This window comes from Morone saxatilis, unplaced genomic scaffold (assembly GCF_004916995.1).
Source record: "Morone saxatilis isolate NCDOM2014 unplaced genomic scaffold, NCSU_SB_2.0 Contig3, whole genome shotgun sequence".
Lineage (NCBI taxonomy): Eukaryota > Metazoa > Chordata > Actinopteri > Moronidae > Morone > Morone saxatilis.
Window position 1 is genome coordinate 5,166,393 of NW_023339873.1, and position 17,525 is coordinate 5,183,917.

Consider the following 17,525-nt stretch of genomic DNA (forward strand, 5'->3'; position numbering starts at 1 on the left):
CATTGTTCTGTTATTTATAGAATACAACTGCATAAATATTTCTTATTATTTATTTTCTCTTGTCTTTAATTGTTTTTTTGCTGTAAAAAAGAAAAGAAAGAGAAAAGGCACATTACTTTAATATTGTGATGTTTGGATTAGGTTACTTACTACATTCTTAATTAATAATTGTATTGGATTACATTTTTAAAGTATTTCTTTTTACTAGTATATTATATCTTGTGTTAAAATTGATAACTCTATATTGCTTTTATGCTAACATGAAGGCATAGTGATGCTGTCTGCTTTGGCAACATAATGTAATTTTCTATTTGATAAAGAATTATATTGATTTCTATATATTGCTCCTTTTATTAATGAAAAAACACTCATATTTTTTACATTTACTAAATTACTCCTGCCGAACTGGATATTGACCGAAACTGGATTTATTTATTTAGTCTTAAAAGATCAGATGATATATAATAATGATGCATAAATACTTGTTTAAAACTTGTGACTGAGATATGTCCAAAGTGGGACATTTTAGACTTAAAAAATAAACTTGTCTTTGCTCTTTGGAGGAGAAAAAACCTTGAAACACATCTTTTGCAGCATTTCTCTACTGCAGTTTCTTATTGGCCAGTATATACAGTGACAATTACACAGCTGATATTGGCCAATATATTGACCTGGGAATGCCTGTTTTTTTATTTTTTGTTGTTGTTTTTTGGCTTAAAAGTGAAGTGAAATACCTGACAACTCAAAGTACTTGCTAGAAATCAGATAACAATCCCCATATTGTCATAAAAAGTCCTGCTCACAGCCTGAAACACCCAGAGGTGCTAAAAGTACTGCAAAATCTTACAGTATATGTTGTTAAATGACCCACCCATACCCATAGTTTATGCTACAACACAAGAAGCAAAACATTTCTTTGTTATTCTGTCTCTTTATTCTAGTACTATATCATCATTCTTGAAATCATCTTGGGTTAGGAAAAGGAAATACAAGGTTAAGGTTGACACAGTACGATAGAAAAAAATACCTGTCTGGTCTGCTCTGTAGAAAGTGCCAAAGACTTTTGAGCATGGGATACTGATCACTGCACAGCTCCTGTCGACTCAAAATATACCAAAAATCTGAACACAATACACTTGGTGAAATGTAAGACTACATCAAAAATAAAAAAGAATATAGCTTATTTATAACACGAGGAAGAAGTCAAATTATTAATTTGCACTTTCGACCCCATTTATGAAGGTGTTGAGCAGGAATGAGATGACTGCCACTATTACAAGTCATGTGATTTCCTTCCTGAGAAAGGGTAGCTGTCCATAAACACACTACAGCAGGAGGGATGGGAAAAGATTCAAATCACACGTGGCCTGGTTTACTGAGCGTTTGCATTTTTTAAAAAAAACAAGCGGCATGAATTAAAATGAGGGAGCCGATGTTGGTCATCATCATTATCATCATCATAATTACCACCATCATCGGTATCCGAGGGGGGAAATAGTCATTAAGGGGGTTGTTTACCTGCATGTATGCTAAAACCACAATGACTACAAATAACTTTATGACATCATATTTTTCCTTTATGGGATTCTGATCTTCTACGACAAACCAAACTTCAGAAGGACTTCTTAAAAAGTTTTTTTTTACTATCATTAAAATGCTCTGTATCTATAAACATGTCACAGTTTAGTTCACAGTTGAAATAAATCAAACGTAAAAGTATGGTCTCAAAGGAATAGTTTGACATTCTGGGAAATACACTTACCTACTTTCCTGCTGAGAGTTAGATGTCTGTGGGATCAATATGAAGCTTCAGACAGTTGTTTAGTTTAGCTTTAAGAAACTGGGAAACAACTATCAAGGCTCTGTCCAAGGGTTAAAATAAAGAAGAGCCTACCAGCACCAATAAAGCGTACTAATTAAAATGTAAAATCTTGTTTTTTATGAATCATTATTTGTTATTAATCACACAAAAACATGTGTAAAAACAAGTTCCTGGAGTCTGTGCTGTTCTTATACACTTTGGTTTTTGTATAGACTAAACAAAACAATATATAATGAGCTTTCATGGGGCTTTTATGAAGATTTTACCACCTTTAAAGAGAGCCAGGCTAGCTGTTTCCCTGTTTCAGAGAAGCTAAACTAACTGGCTGTAGCTTCATGTTTAACGTGAGAGTATGGATCTTCTCATCTAACACTCAGCAAGAAACAAATAAGTGTATTTCCCGATATGTAGAAACTATTCCTTTAAGGATTACTGTAATTTATAGCAGAATACTGATTTTCTTTGTGAATGGCAGCTCTGTCTTTATCTGTTTAATGGTGAAAAAAGGTAATAAGACCAGTATCACCAAGCCTGGAAGTTATCGCACCGTTATAATATAAAGACCACTTGGATATAAAAGCGTAGACAAAAATCGTACTGGGTCACAAAGTCAATAATTGTCAGTGTAGCAGCTTGACTTTCTTTGTGTTTGTGTCTCTGAGCTGTTCACAGATAGCGACCGGGCTGCCAGAGGCTGTCTGAACAGCAACTATTTAAACTGAACAGTATTTGCCCATGATTGTTTACGACCGTCTATATATAGATCATTTCTTTTAGGAAAAGGAGGAAAAAATACTTGATGTGATCAGAATACTTGATGCGTCTCAGTTTACTTGGATGTCAAATTCTTTCAACATGCAAAAGTTTTACCAGTTCAGACTGACATCGGGGGAACAATCAACTCCTCTTTAACCAGGTTAACCCTCTAAAATGGCCAAAGTTAACTTCTTATGTTCCACACAAAGAAAGTGGAGTCAACGATATCAACTGAAGGCCACATTGAGGTTATTGAACGAGAACTTGTTGAAATTGAGCAGATTAGCAGTTTTCTGGTAATGTCATTATAAGTAGCCTCAGGTGTCTAGTTCTAGTTATTCTACAAAAGCAGCTCTGAAGGCAGGGCAGGGAACAAGGCTGACAAAGGTTTAAAAGTTCATGGAAAAGACGAGTAATAACATACTACAAACTTCAGATCTACAATCAGACAAGTGGTTGTTGTTGAGTCTGAGCCACGCTTTAGTGCTCAGGTCAAAGTTTGCCTTTGTCATCCTGTTGTCTGTAGAAAGGATGGGCAGGGTCTCTGTAGGTCTGAAGTCTCTGGCAGCAGCTCCTTTCAGGAAGAGGGAACTCTTCTTTTCCTGCCTCTTTACTCAGAGGACAAACAGTATGAGGTCAGGTGGTTGATCAAGCCTTCTAATGCCACTTGAGCCACTAGCAGAGGTGGCAGGAAGGTCCAGAGGTTAGTGTACGTGGGGCAGTTCACACCCTCGTGTGGCGACAGCTGTGGGAGGAGCCGGTGGCGGCCGCTCCGGACGGGGACGAAGGGTCCTCGTCACTGGACTCGTTCTGCTCCTCTTTGTGGAGGCCGAGGCTGATGTGGCTCTGCAGGGCGGCCGGGGTTAACCACTCCTTGGGTAGGCAGCTCTGCAGGAACGGGATGCAGGAGCTGAAGTACGCCAGTCTGTTGACCCAGCGAGGAATCTCCCGTCCACACAGCAACTGAGAAAAGTCCGAACATGTGATATCAGACATATTGTCTTTGTTTTATTTCTATACATGTGTGACACATTTGAAGGACAAGAACTTGACTAGAAGGACAACAGCAAGTTTAATCAGTAAGTATCATTATTTTGTGGATGATTTTATTTCCTATGCCTGTATATAGGGATACATATTTTTAAATATATAATAAAGGCAAATTTCATAAATGTAGTATTGTACATCCTTTTTTCAAATTTGTATTTGTTTATTTTTGCAAGGACAGTGCCCCATTAAAAGTACCAGAGTTACCTAACAGCTAATTTGCATCTGTTGTCCCAGGGCAGGCAGACAAAGAACGACTACAGAACAGTAGATACACTACATAAAACAGGACAATACATAAAAGTCCATCAGTGAGGGTCCATGAAGTTAAGGGTCTCAAAAAACATTGGGTCCTACATTTCCGATAATAAAACTAGACATTATGCTGTGCTACATGCTAACACTTTCACAATAACGACATTAAGCAGGTAAAATGTTTAACACGTTATACATCTCAGTTTAGCATGTTAGCAAGTACAGCTGAGGCTGATGGGAGGTTTTGCAGGTATTTGGTCGGAAACCAAAGTACTAGACAAACTAAAACCTGATAATAAGTGTTTATCATTCATCCTGAGGGGGATGTGAATGTCCCCATCCAATAGCTGTTGAGACCTTTTATCCTGCACCAAAGTGGTGGACTGATATTTGCCATCCCTAGAGCCATCCAGCTACCACGGCTAAAAATCTGAAGTGCTGAATCCCATGTTGAGAGAACAGAGCCATAGAAGACATTATACAACTGTTTCCACAGGCTGAGTAGTACTCCTCATGACGAATAACCTGCCCTTCATGTGTAAAAGTACCCCTTTAAGTGAACTTCTCTTGACATGTAACTTTTTTTATTTATAGTTGTAACTCTGCACTGTTCTGTGTCTTATAGTTTCTGAACAATACGAACAAGTAGGAACAAAAAAAACAACCATTTGGCAGTAAAAGCAGCATCTGACTGACCTCAGACAGCGAGGAAGAGAAGTGGTTGCAGTTTTTGTGCATTAGATGGTAGGCGTTGCCTTTGAACTCTTTACCAAGCTCCTCCATGATTTTATCTATGTCCTCCTCTGTGAAGTCTGTGGTGCCCAAAACAATGGCCTCCCTGTTTGCAAGCAGAAAGACATATATATCATCACACTTATCTCCACTGTTAACCTTAAGAACATCACAGTGTATTGTATGCTAAAATGAAGCGCACTCACTTGAATTTGAATGTCTCTCCCAGTTCAGCAGCATTGCCAGGGTTGATTTCAAAGATGCCACTGAAAGGGTATGGATGACCCCCGTATGCAAATTCTGTGTGGACAAAGATGCAAAACAAAGGTTAAGTTCTCAAGTGGAAGCACTAAACAACTGTAATTACTCAGAAACAAGCGATTAATCATTGACACACTGTGCTTAAATCATTAGGCCTGGCTAATTACAGGCCTACCCGCCCCCGTATTTACGTCAGTATAATGGAGAACAGTGATGAACGTAGAGGCACTGCATATTGTAGTTTCTGAATTTAATTTGAAGTTATACATTGTCACAACAAACAGACAGAGCTGTTTCAGACATATGTGAAAGCAATAAATATAGTGTTGTGGATAAATAAAAGTATTTTTTGTTAATAATATATTATTAACAAAATATGTTTTAAAATATACAAAATATCTGCTTCAACATATATGTTAAAGCAGATATTTGTGCCTTATACTAAGATGTATTAAGATTTCATTATACGGTGGGAAGTACATTTAGGCAAGTAGTGTAGTACACATTTGAGGTACCTTGACTATTTCCGTTTAATGGAACTTTATACTTCTTTCCACAGAGGGAAGTATTGTACTTTTTACTCCACTACATTTATTTAACAGCTTTAGTTACTAGTTACTTCTCAGATTAAGATTTTATATAGAAAACATGTGATCAGTTTATAAACTACAATGTACTGTTACAGATTAAATTACCCAACAGTAACCTATATCAAATATATATAATTTAAAATAATGAGCTCAACCTTGACCAGTTAGCACAGTAAAAGGCTACTTAATCCAGAATATACAGTATAACACTCACAGGAGCCATTTTTCTGCATTATAAGTACATTTTTGCTAATCACACTTACTTTTACTTACAGTATGAATGCAGGATTTAATTTGTAATGGAGTATTTTTGTATTGCAGTATTGCTATTATTACTTAAATAAAGGATCCAAATACTTTATCCACCACTGATTTGGTGGAGAATTGTAGTTATACTTTATGTTTAAATGTCAGTTGAAGGATCACACACTCCTCTTTGGGCAGTGGTATATATATAAATACAGTATAGTATAGTATATAAAAAGCATTATCAGCAAAACTTCCCTTTTCTAAAACCTGTAAAACTGTAGTACTTGGCCTCTCAAATTGCACATATTCAGTTCAAATGATGCAGAATGATTCACTAAATGTAAATTAGATTTATGACATTTTGAGTTTTTAGCCCTCAAAACATTTGGAGTTGGACGTTTTTACCGGACAGGAAATCCATTATGATTAAATTCATGTGGTCATTATGTAAAAATATGCTGCAAAAACAAAAATAATATGCTGAAATTCCATAAAAAGGAGTGATTCCTCGCCCTAGTAAGGAGCAAGTATTTTTACTGTCATCATATTCCACAGTGCACAAAACCAATATTTCTGGTTGCACAGATATAATGGAATTCCAAGTGATCTAGTTTCACGCTGGTTTCTGCCTCTCTTTTTTCAAAACACACACACACACAATACACATTGAGTCAGTGGTGACTCAACCCAGAGAAATGGGGTCATGTTATTAGGAAGCACAATTCCATATTCCATTTTTAAAACCAGACCAGATCTGTGTCTGCGAAAGCAGCCGTGCACAGACCTCATGATCAGACGGTGATGCACAGGTCCGAGTGAGGCCTGCTCTGACAAACTGTAATTTAATTTCACAGACATAAAGGAAGAGGAAGGAAAGGGGATTTACCTCTGCCATAAATCTCAATGCCTGAGTGGAAGACTCCAATGCCCAGATTGGAAGTGTATTCGTTGATCCAGTACTGCAGAGGAAGAGAGGACGAGAGAGTATAAAGAAGGATCAGTATCAAAAGTTACTTTGTGTTGTATCAGGGAAGAAACAATGCAGCAGCTCTACAGAAAATACTATTATACTGTAGCCTTAAATAGTACAATATGTACTGTATGTCTCAGAAAAAATACTTAATATACTTAACACCCAAAAACATTTACACCCAGAGAATGTTTCTGGGTGACACTGGTCTTATTACACTCTGGTTTTTGGACAGTTTAAACAAAGAAGATATAACGTGTAGTGAAATTTAGAGGTGCTGGAAGGCAGATTTTTTACCCTTGGACAAAGCTGGGCTACCTGGGCAACTCTTTCAATTGTTGGAGGAAAATTTACACATAAGAAAAGCTGCAGGTGATGTGAGCCACCCTGTCGACCCTTCACTGCAGACAATCAGGAGATCATTTAAGCTCCCCTCCTCCTACGCCCACTGACTCTCCCACCCCCATAGACACCCCTGAGGAAACATGCTAAGAGCTATCCACACTGCCCCAGATGTCCCCTATTAATAATAGAACAGGTTTCCGCTCAGACTGATAATAAAAGCATATCCACCATTTTCCTTTGTGTCAACAGACTCCTCTCACGTTTCTGGAGTGACTTTTACCCTGTAGTCAGTTATCAGCTTCAATTTACAAGGACAAGTCCTTCCACCTAGAAGTGAGACTTTCTCCTGAGTGCATAAACAAGTGGCAACAATAGTGGAGCTTTTTTCAATCACTATCTTGTCACACTTCTCTAATGATGTTGTTGCTGTTCTTGTGAAATCAAGCTGCATGCCAACACTGCTGCACAGATCCATGCAGTCTCCCCCTACAACATCCTGCCTATGCAGATACAGCATGCACCACTACACTCATCTACCAGTCACATTGATTTCACATTGAAGATGATCGATTCATCAACATCATCCCTCCTCGCGTGATTCACTCTCAGGCGGCGGATCTTGTTGCCTACTCGTACTTTTGTGTTTAATTCTCGGCAGAAGTATTTAAGGCTGACTCCGACTGTCACCACCCTCATGATCACTTTCTCCCTTATGATCACTTTCTCCCTCTTCCACAGCCCCTGCGTGACCTGTTAAGTCCCGGCACAGCAGAGCCACGCTGGAATTAAATCGGCCGTTTGAGCAGCTGTCTCTTCTGGCCCCACCGAGGTCCTCATCTGTGAGATGGCTCGAAGACACCAAGGGAGAGTTGAGAGTCCAAAACTGCACCTGGCTTTGTGTTCGTGTGATTATATATTTATTCATGTGTGTGAGTGTTTATTAAACCACAGACTCATTTTTTGTTTTCTAATTTGTACAATTTCTCCAAATATGGAGAAAGCTGATTCATGTCAGGAAAGTTAAAAGATGAGGACACTTGTTGACAAATGTGACTTCAAGTGAGCAAAAAGAATTCAACTTCAGTAAATAAAAATATTATATATATAAATATATATAATATAAAGTTTAATTCAAATTATTTTCATTATTTTGTGGGTGACACCCCCACAAACCCTCCTTTATAGCATTTATAAGCAGTACACACATGATTAGTACATTCATTATAACACCCTACATTGTAGTTTTAAATACATATAAGGACATTTCAAGTCATTATTCATGTATTTGACAACAATTATAACACCTCCCATGAAGCCTCTGTAGTTGGTGTTTAAACAGATAAATAACGCGTCTTTTCATTTGACATGAATATAAAATATTAAGTATTTATTTGTTATATATGTTAAAGTTATAATCCTTATATAGCCTACTTCAGCTTACCTCACTTTATGGTAGTTCTCATTGTCAGTGGCAGGGTCCACCATTCCCATTACAAGGTACCTTTAAACTTGTACATTAAGTACTTATTATAATGATATTTGTATATAATATCTCATGAAGATGCACTCAGTCTGTTTGCTGCTTATAAATAATAAACAGGGGGAAGTTGAAGTAAAGTGTTCCCAGTATGGATACACTCCACAATGTCACAAACATTTTACTGTAAATGGAGTAATTCTGTGGATTTACAGCAACATGTTGCATAACATTCACACAGCAGGCTGTTCAGCTGTACTGTGAAGACCAGGCTGTGGGCACATGAATGAATGAACACTGTTGTCCTTTACTGATGTGAGTGGGCTTGTGTAAGTGCGTGTGTTAGTGTTTCGTATGTGTGTGCATCATGTGAGCTGTAGGCACCGAGACAGAGGTCAGAGGGTTGAGGGACGCTCTTGTTTCATAGACATGAGGTTGGAAAATGAGACTTTTTCACAAACCAAATGCATTGATGCTGCTAATAATGGCTGAATTAGTAGAAAGAGCAGATTTTGGCCTCGTAACACAATGAATGTTTGCAGGGATGGTCATATACACTGGGCAGCTATACTGCACAGGCTCTTCCCCAATCTACACCATGGTTGTGACTGTGCTCACCAAACTCCATACAAAATCCTTTTAATTTAACATTTAACAGCTTTAGAAGTCCACAGGAGTGAAATGCACAATTGTTAACATTATAAAATGAGTGTGATATGATTAATGATTAGTGGGAACAATTTTAAGTTTCAGTGTAAAAAAGACTATTAAAATTGTCATTTTTTGGGGGTCTGTACCAAACAAACAAATTAACAAAATCAATTTTCTTAAATCTGGATAACAACATAAATAGGCCTGGGAATCACTACAGCACTACAGTATTTCATTATAATGCTGTTCTGACACATTGTACCTTTATCAAAAAAATTGCAGCGTCTTGAGATTTGATAACATTTCGATTAACCGTGCAGCCCTACTTCTGCTGCAGCCTCTTTTTTCATGTAATATTCGAGTCCAGCTGGACGCATTCCAACATTAAAATAGCTGTGAAGTGCACATGTGAAACAGGTGTATTAGTGGGCCTGCTATTTCTAGTGGTGCATTCACTTCCTCTGCTGGTGTCCGATTACAAACCTCCCACAATGAAACAATGAATAAGTTCTGGTTGAGATGGACTCTTACCATATCATACACGTTAAGGATGACAGGTTCATTGGCCATGGTTTAAACCTGAGCTGGAAAGGCAAACGTCCCCACCACGTCTCCACGTTTTATGGTTGTCAGGACCTCCACACCCCTCTGATGTCACAGGACCACACGGTGGACAGGAGGAGCAGCGGGCAGGCTTCTGCTGGAGGGATGGAGGCTGCTCATTTCCCCCCGCAGGGCAACTACTGCATGGACACAGCTCTGCAGGGTGGCCGGTGGAGGCGAGGGGAGGGAAAAAAGCTGGAAAAAATGCCCCAGAAGAACCAAAAACAGGACAATTTGAAGTTTAGCGAGATGTCACAGAGCCATTATGGTAAGCAGGGTTCAGGAAAGCATGATCAGATCCCAGCAGGGCAACAGCGAGGTGCAGCAGAAGGGGACGCGGCCCATCTCCCGGCTCCAAAATATATATATATATATATCCGCTGCAAGAGAAATCGATGCCGGCAGCAAAGGGGTGTAATTTGCGAAATTAACAGCTCAAAAATGTCACATCAGCCGCTTTAGAGCATGATCCATAGCGAGCATGAAGGCCCCTGCGAGTGGTGAAATCTGAAGCGGGCGTCCTCCTCCTCATCACGGGCGAAAAGGCGACAGCTAGGGCGGACCGATGGAGGCGGAGTGCGGGCCATTTTCACACGGAGGATGTTGGAGCAGCAGAGGACTCCTGAGCCATGGTGGTTAATTACAGCTGATGTGAGGAGGAGGAGGAGGAGGAGGAGGAGGGGGGAGTCAAGTTCACCAGCAGCATCCCCGGCCGGTGCTGCTTCTACTGCTGGCCCGCATCCAGCATCCTCTTTGTCGGCTAGTCGGCACAAACCTCCGCGACATGACTCCTTCTCCAACCACCAACCTCCAAAAACCCGCTCGATGAAAGTGTTTGTTGGTTCTTTTTATGAAGTAGCAGAGCAGCCGAGGTCCATCCGTGTGGTGCGGTTGTTTTCCAGCTCTGTGCCTCCCTGTCTGTCTCCCCCCCTGGTTTGGGACTGAAGCGTTAGATTACATCATATCTGCCTCCGAGGCAACATCCTCCAACAGCTGATGAGACGGAGCTGCTGGTGGGTGTACACAGGTTGTTACAAAAGATCAACCACTTTTCTTTTCTTTCTTCCAACCAGGTTTTATGTTGAAATATGTTTGATTCATTTTGTCATTTTGTGCAACAGGACAAGTCACTTTATTTATTTATTTTAGAGCCATTGGCGTCAATTAGGGTTGTTTTGTTGAATCAAAGTGGATTTTTGTGACTACGACTTAAATGGGTTAAATATAATATAATGCAACAATAGGTTACAACAGGTTTTTTATTTTGACATCAAATATTAAAAATAAAATAATAAAAATAATGCTAGTCTAGCTCAGTTGTCTGTTATTCAATTGTGTTTTCTCTTTGTATTACGCTAATAATAAGTAGTATTATGCACATATTAATGATTATCTGTATTTCACTGTATTCAAAAAAGGATCGTTTTTATCCACTTTTAATCTGAAGGTAATCCGACAACTTCCGGTGGTGTGTTGTTGTCATTAACTTTACAGATGAGTCCAAAATTCAGATTTTAAAGTATTAAATCAAATTTGTCAACAATTTGACTTATTGGTAAAATGATGAGAAGACACTCTTATTCATCTATATTTTTTAATTTAGTAAATCTTTATTTTGGCGAAGTAAATCAAGATTTTTAAGTAATTTAGATTTTAAAGTAATTTATTAATCTTTCCTACTTTTGACTTGATACCTCATAATTGTGTAGAATCTCTATTTTGACATGAGAATCTATAATTTTATATAATAATAATAAACTTTATTTAACAAATTTGTTTTTTAATCTCTACTAAATTTTCATGAGTAGTGGTATTTACTAGGGATACACAATCATCGAGGCTGATAAATTATCGGTCGATAATTTATTTTGAATTCTTTTGCAAAACGACAGATTTTTATTTGTTTGATGAACTTTAAGAGAAACAATAAACATTTGAAGAGTCAGAACTGTTGTTTTGTTAACATCAGTGATGTCAGTTAATTTTCTGGTTAGGAAAGAGATATAGAGAATAATAAATTATCTTATGTTTGCTCACATCTCAGCCTTTCTTACCATCTAGTGTGTAAAAACTACAGGTTGTGGACCAGAAAAATGTGAAATCATGTTATATTATTCAATTATTTCCTGCTGTTAAATGAAAAACAAAACAAAAACAGGCGAATTCAACATGAATTTTAATACAGTAGGTGTTTGGATGTAAAACACACAGTATTTGCATAATTTATTAGTGCTTCTGATCAACTTTTCTGGCATAACTGCACATATTCACAATCCCACTCAGCAGAGCGACTTGAAACGTATTTACAGACAACAAGAGTCACATACAGTCAGAGACAATTGCTTGATAGATGCACTGCAGACTGACAAATGTGGACAAATACACCCAGCAACAATTCACTTATTCATCTGCTCTATGGCCGTTACTGGAGGAGTTCCATGATTGTGGCTAGTGCAAAGAAAACAAACATTTTAAGTTGTTGACAACTTAAAAAAACAACACAACCCTCTCCTGTAAAGTCAACCATCTCAAGCTGCTTTTCATTTAAGCTGTTGATCCTTCACATAAATGAACAACTTGTGTCCTCTATCACAACATGCTTCATATTTCATGTATAAGACAAATCACGTAGCAGAAGGTGCGATGTGATTACGAGCACCGGCGTCAGCACTAAATCAGAAGAATGTCTTAAATGGCAGTGACACACAAACACAAACATGGCTCCGTCTCTCTGAGTCTTCAGCTGTGAATGAGCATCAATGAGCTGCTCACCACATGAGATTTATTTATATTTATTTAAGGAATGATTTGTTTGTATGATAGAGATTTAATGGCTCACCCTGAGTGACCATGTGACACACTGTAATAAACTCTTGTTGTTGTTAATGAAACTACTTGGTGATACTTTGAACTTTTAGTGTATTTTACTTTAAAGGGATGAGTCTGGTGACAATCTGCATTTTTCTTACTGTCAACAAATCCCATTAAAAGACCAAAACCAACAATGAATATTTTTACTAACAACTATTATCTGCTATACCTGATCCCTCTGTGTCAAACTAATAAAAACACATCAATGAGCCCTACTGTTTGCACTGGGTTACATGTTTCTTAATTACCACTATACCACTTCTCTGCTGGAAACACCGAATGTGTATTAATCCGCAGCTGAAAATAGTCCCTGACAAATAAACCATTTCCTCCTGTGTAAGTACTGTTTGCTAAAACCTACAGTGCCGAGCTGTTTCAGGAACTGAGAGGCATTTTTAGAAATAAAGTCTTGGGTGAGGGTGAAACAGGCTGAGGAAGTCGGACAGTATTGAGAGATGGACTAAGTCATTGTTGGTTTGAGCCGGTTTACGGGACGTGTTGACATTAAGAAAAGATATCGGCAGCCACATCCTTTAATTTAATGTATTAATGGACGTAGAGGGTCGATTTTCACTTTGATCACGATAAGGAGCAACGTACCACCGTCGCTTGGAATAGACACAAAAGGCACTCTAAAGTCCATTACACAATTTATCTCCTTAACTGCAGGCAGCAGGAAGCCGCTCCTCTCATGATTCTGTGCAACGGTGCAAAATGAAAATCAAACCCAGTCGTGTGAATTTTGAACACTGTAAAACTGAAAGTACAGTGGGTTCCTCTCATACCGCCCCCTCAGACAGATCTGCCATTCAGCGGAGGTACGGGGAGGCCTACGAGTGACTGCACACAACACTGTCTTTCAGTTTGTAAATGGACCCTGAAGCTCGAGTCAGTCTGATGTGACTCGCGGATTTAATCATTTTTCTGCCGACGTGTACGAGCAGCTTTGTTTGTTTCTGCCGGAGCTCAAGCCCAGCTCAGCTCACCAGCAGGAATGTCGTGTGTACATTCTTCTCCTCACGATCACAAAGTTACCTATTAAAAGTAATCTCTGTGGAAAGAGAGCATCCTTTTGCATAGGAAAGGGTGTCAAGAAGCTACCATTAATCACATTATACACATGAACATGGAGAAACTCATCAGTGACACCAACACGCACTAATCAGAAAAAAAAAATAATAACGTCTAATGTTTTTGAGTTTGTTCCCTCTTTGGCCTTTAGCAACGTTTTTGATCCTAAAAATAATATACAGACGCCGACTTAGTTAAAAGTGCTTCCTCAGGTGCCGCATGTAAAAGAACGCACAGATGGCTGCGGCTCCCGCTAAAGCAACCAGTACTCCCAGAGAAGACACAGAAGGTTCGTGCTTGGGTTGTGAGTCTGTGGGTCCGTTCATGTGATGGGCAAACTGCAAGACAGATAGAAAAAACACAAGAGTACATATGAGATAGTATTTGGAGTTATCACCTCTTCTGTGTGTTTTGGCAGCAAAACCATACAGTGCAAGAACCAACTGCAACACTAAACTCATAGGGACACTCTTGTATATACACAAATCCAGGGAAGTAACGGAAGTAAGCAAGTCGCCATTACTGCAGTGGCGTCTGTCTACGATATGCACACGTTTGAATGCAAGCCGTCCTAAGAAGTGTATAATTTTCTACTTTTCTCTTTACTTTCTTTGTAATGTTACTTTTTACAACAATGTCTAGTAACCTGTGAAGTTATCAGCCGCTCCAACAGTAGTGTTGGTAGTACAGTAAGTTCACGAAGAATGCCCGTCTGAATGTCTTTACTGAGGGATTTATTAAAATTGGGTGTGTTTTCTGTCATGTTGTGTATTATGTTTTTTTTATGTATACAAATTTGGAACTGGAGTAGATAGTAGTAGTAGTAGTAGTAGTAGTAATTGTTGCCAGAACCTCAATAAAAATATCAAGATTAAATACTAAAGCTGCACTGGAGGCGATATTTACGTAGAAATGCATCTGTTTACATCACAAATGTGGACAGAGTGCAGTCATCCACTCTGTTTGCTTAAATAACGCTCTGGTGTTAGACGCAGTTTCAGTTTCAAGGAATCTCCTGAGAGGTGATGAAATTACTTGATGTTACCATTCTGAAAGAAAAAGACTGGTTTCATACATAATGACTGTAATGGTCTAAAGGCCTAGGGATACTCAAAATGAACTAGTCTGTACGCAGTGTTATCAAACCACTTTGTGTTCAAATGGGCAGAATGACGCACACTTTTGGGCATTTATGTGTAGTTTTGTACACATGTGAACACAAAGAGTGCAACACTTAAAAGCCTAAGACTTGTAAAACAACTGGGATGTCTAATAGTGAAACCCAATCCTCAAAAGCAAAAGTGAGGCTGGACTCGCCAAACCAGCTGCCAACAAGTGTTTCATTCATTCCACCAAACTAAAGGAAGATTTATGGGTAAAGATACATTCTTCTGGTGGTACACACGAGTGAAGCACAAGTAGCATTAATGTCATCTGAAAGCTTATACAACCATTAAAAAATGATGTTTTAATGTTTTGACAGTCAAAGAGTCATAAAACTCTTTCATCTCTGTAGTCTTAGTGGTAAATATATTTGCTCAGAGTGTGGCAGCTGTGAACAAATATCAGGATTTCCTTTCTTGAGGAAATGTTGCTGCAGAGCGCCGTTGGTCGGAAGAAGCACAGTGGAATAAAAGGTGGAACTGGATGTTGCCCTGACATTACCTCTTATTCTGAACAGGACATAGTTCACTGGTGTTACCTTACATGGTTTCTCAGGGATTCCCAGGGTAGACCACCTCCGCGAACACCATAAAAGATAATTACACTTTTATAAAATGAAACATTCACCTTCAGGGAGTAAGAACAGAAGCGCTGTTTCACATCGTCAGCAATGTGTAGCTATTGTTTAGGCCGTTGTTCTCACAGGATGGAAGATAACATTTGGTTATTAATGGTTCGATGCTGCTTTGGATGGCTGCAGAGTGAGTTTGTCTTCAGCTTTACGATTTGTAACTTGTATACAGTCAGAGGGAGAGATAAAGCTATGAGCGCCCTTCATTTTCACAGTTAGAGACATCATGGGCATCGGCAATCAACACATACTTTTGTTGTATTTCTTTTACTACTGTGCTGTGATTTGTACTTTATTTGTGTTTTGTTGCCATATTTGTTTTAAATGTTACGTGTTCTCATGCTGCTTTTATGTTTTTGGTGAGCTAAAGACAAGTTCCCATGCTGGTGGACGGTAAAGTACTAGGAAGAGGTCATTTTAAAGGCCACCCACCTTTTTCAGGACACGGAGCTCTACGTCCTCCCCTGCTGTCCTGAACAACTCCACTGCATCTCTATGTGTCAGATTCTCGAGCTTCGTTCCGTTGATCTACACGACGCACATGGAACAAAAACAATGAGTGAGTGCTTTTTACATTCATCATCACCTTTAATCAAACTGACCTTTAGTAAGAGCTGCGGTTAATCATTAGTTTCACTTGAGAATCAGCTGACTTTTACTGGATTACAGTAATCAATTAATTCCTTAAAATATAAAATGTCAGGCTATAGAGAAAATTGGCCATTGTTGCACCAGCTGTGTAAGTTCTAGTTTGACACTAAAGGCTGAGTAACTACTAGTTAGTATGTAACTAAATCTGGGACATTAATTCAATCATATCAATAAATTAGGTCTCTACTGGATTACTGTGTTGCAAAATGGCTACAATTAATGAAAAAATGATGCTGCGTGGCAGAAAAAAAACTGCTGTTTTACCATTAGTGAGTATAATTCTGTGACATCTGTGATTTACACCCACCCTGGGGGCTGCAGCCACTTTTATTTTAGTAACTTAGTAATAATTTACGTTATAACTAGGCTAAGTTTGAAGTTACACACAGTACTAGAACACTTCATTATAATGCTGTTGTGTCACATATTTTACCTTTATTAAAAAACTGCAGCTTCTGTGACATTACATTAACGCACTCCCGTCTTCTGCAGTTTTTCTTTTCTTATCTTTATTTATTCATATTTTGAAAGTACTTCATTTTTCTGTGTGATTCTTGTGTGATTTGTATATTTGTATATTTGTATTTGTATATTTTATGCACCAAATGCACCAGGACACATCCCTCGTAGGTGTAAAAACCTACTTGGCAACAAATATAATTCTGATTCTGATTTTAATATTACGATTTTGAGAACATTTCCATTAATTGTGCAACTTTATTTCAGTTCTAACTTTAATATTCAGGTTAAATCAGGGCATAAATCAAATAATAACAAGTGCAACTTAATAGTGTGTTATGCAAAGTATTATAGAGATAATATAAATCACGATAATACCGAAAAATATACTTCCTAATTTTAAAATGGCACTAAAAACATACTTGAACTACTTTACATTTAGTTCAGAAACACTTTTATTTAGTGCATCACAGACCTCATCTCCCTGTTTTTCACTTTCTAATCTGTACCATTTCCACACATCTCATTTAAATATTTTATAGGGGATACAATGGACAAGCTGAGCCTTCAACCATGGTGACAGGACGTTGCCTCCACCTTGTTCAACACAAATCAGGTAATCAACACAGGGCTGTATGCCGGCGAGCTACACAGCTTTCTCAAGTCAAACCATGTAAAGATATCCACAGGGCGGCTGTGGCTCAGAGGCAGAGCGGGTCGTCCCCCAATCCAATCAGAAGGTTGTTGGTTCGATCCCCGGCTCCTCCTGCCACATGTCGAAGTATCCTTGAGCAAGATACTGAACCCCAAATTGCTCCCGATGCATCGGTGTGTGAATGTGTGTGAATGAATTAGTTTCTGTTCGATGGACTTTGCCATCACTGTGTGAATGTGTGTGAAAGGGTGAATGTGGCACGTAG

The 17,525-nt window shown here is 38.5% G+C and overlaps 2 protein-coding genes across 2 annotated transcripts in view; both read right to left on the reverse strand.

Annotated features, from left to right (window-relative positions):
* Positions 1-949: 949 nt before the first annotated feature.
* Positions 950-10,794, reverse strand: LOC118336789 (deubiquitinase DESI2). The gene is made up of 5 exons (XM_035673516.1): positions 9,687-10,794; positions 6,599-6,671; positions 4,819-4,912; positions 4,577-4,718; positions 950-3,541 (listed from the first exon to the last, which is right to left on the reverse strand). The coding sequence occupies exons 1-5, from the start codon at positions 9,723-9,725 to the stop codon at positions 3,302-3,304; spliced, it is 588 nt and encodes a 195-aa protein (XP_035529409.1). The 5' UTR covers positions 9,726-10,794; the 3' UTR covers positions 950-3,301.
* Positions 10,795-11,917: 1,123 nt separating this feature from the next.
* Positions 11,918-17,525, reverse strand: part of synj2bp (synaptojanin 2 binding protein) — an 8,126-nt gene continuing 2,518 nt past the window's right edge. The window contains exons 3-4 of the mRNA XM_035673519.1: positions 15,928-16,023; positions 11,918-14,038 (exon numbers count right to left, since the gene is read on the reverse strand). Coding sequence (XP_035529412.1) covers positions 13,895-14,038; positions 15,928-16,023 — 240 coding nt within the window. The 3' untranslated portion in view covers positions 11,918-13,894. The remainder of the gene's footprint in view (positions 14,039-15,927; positions 16,024-17,525) is intronic.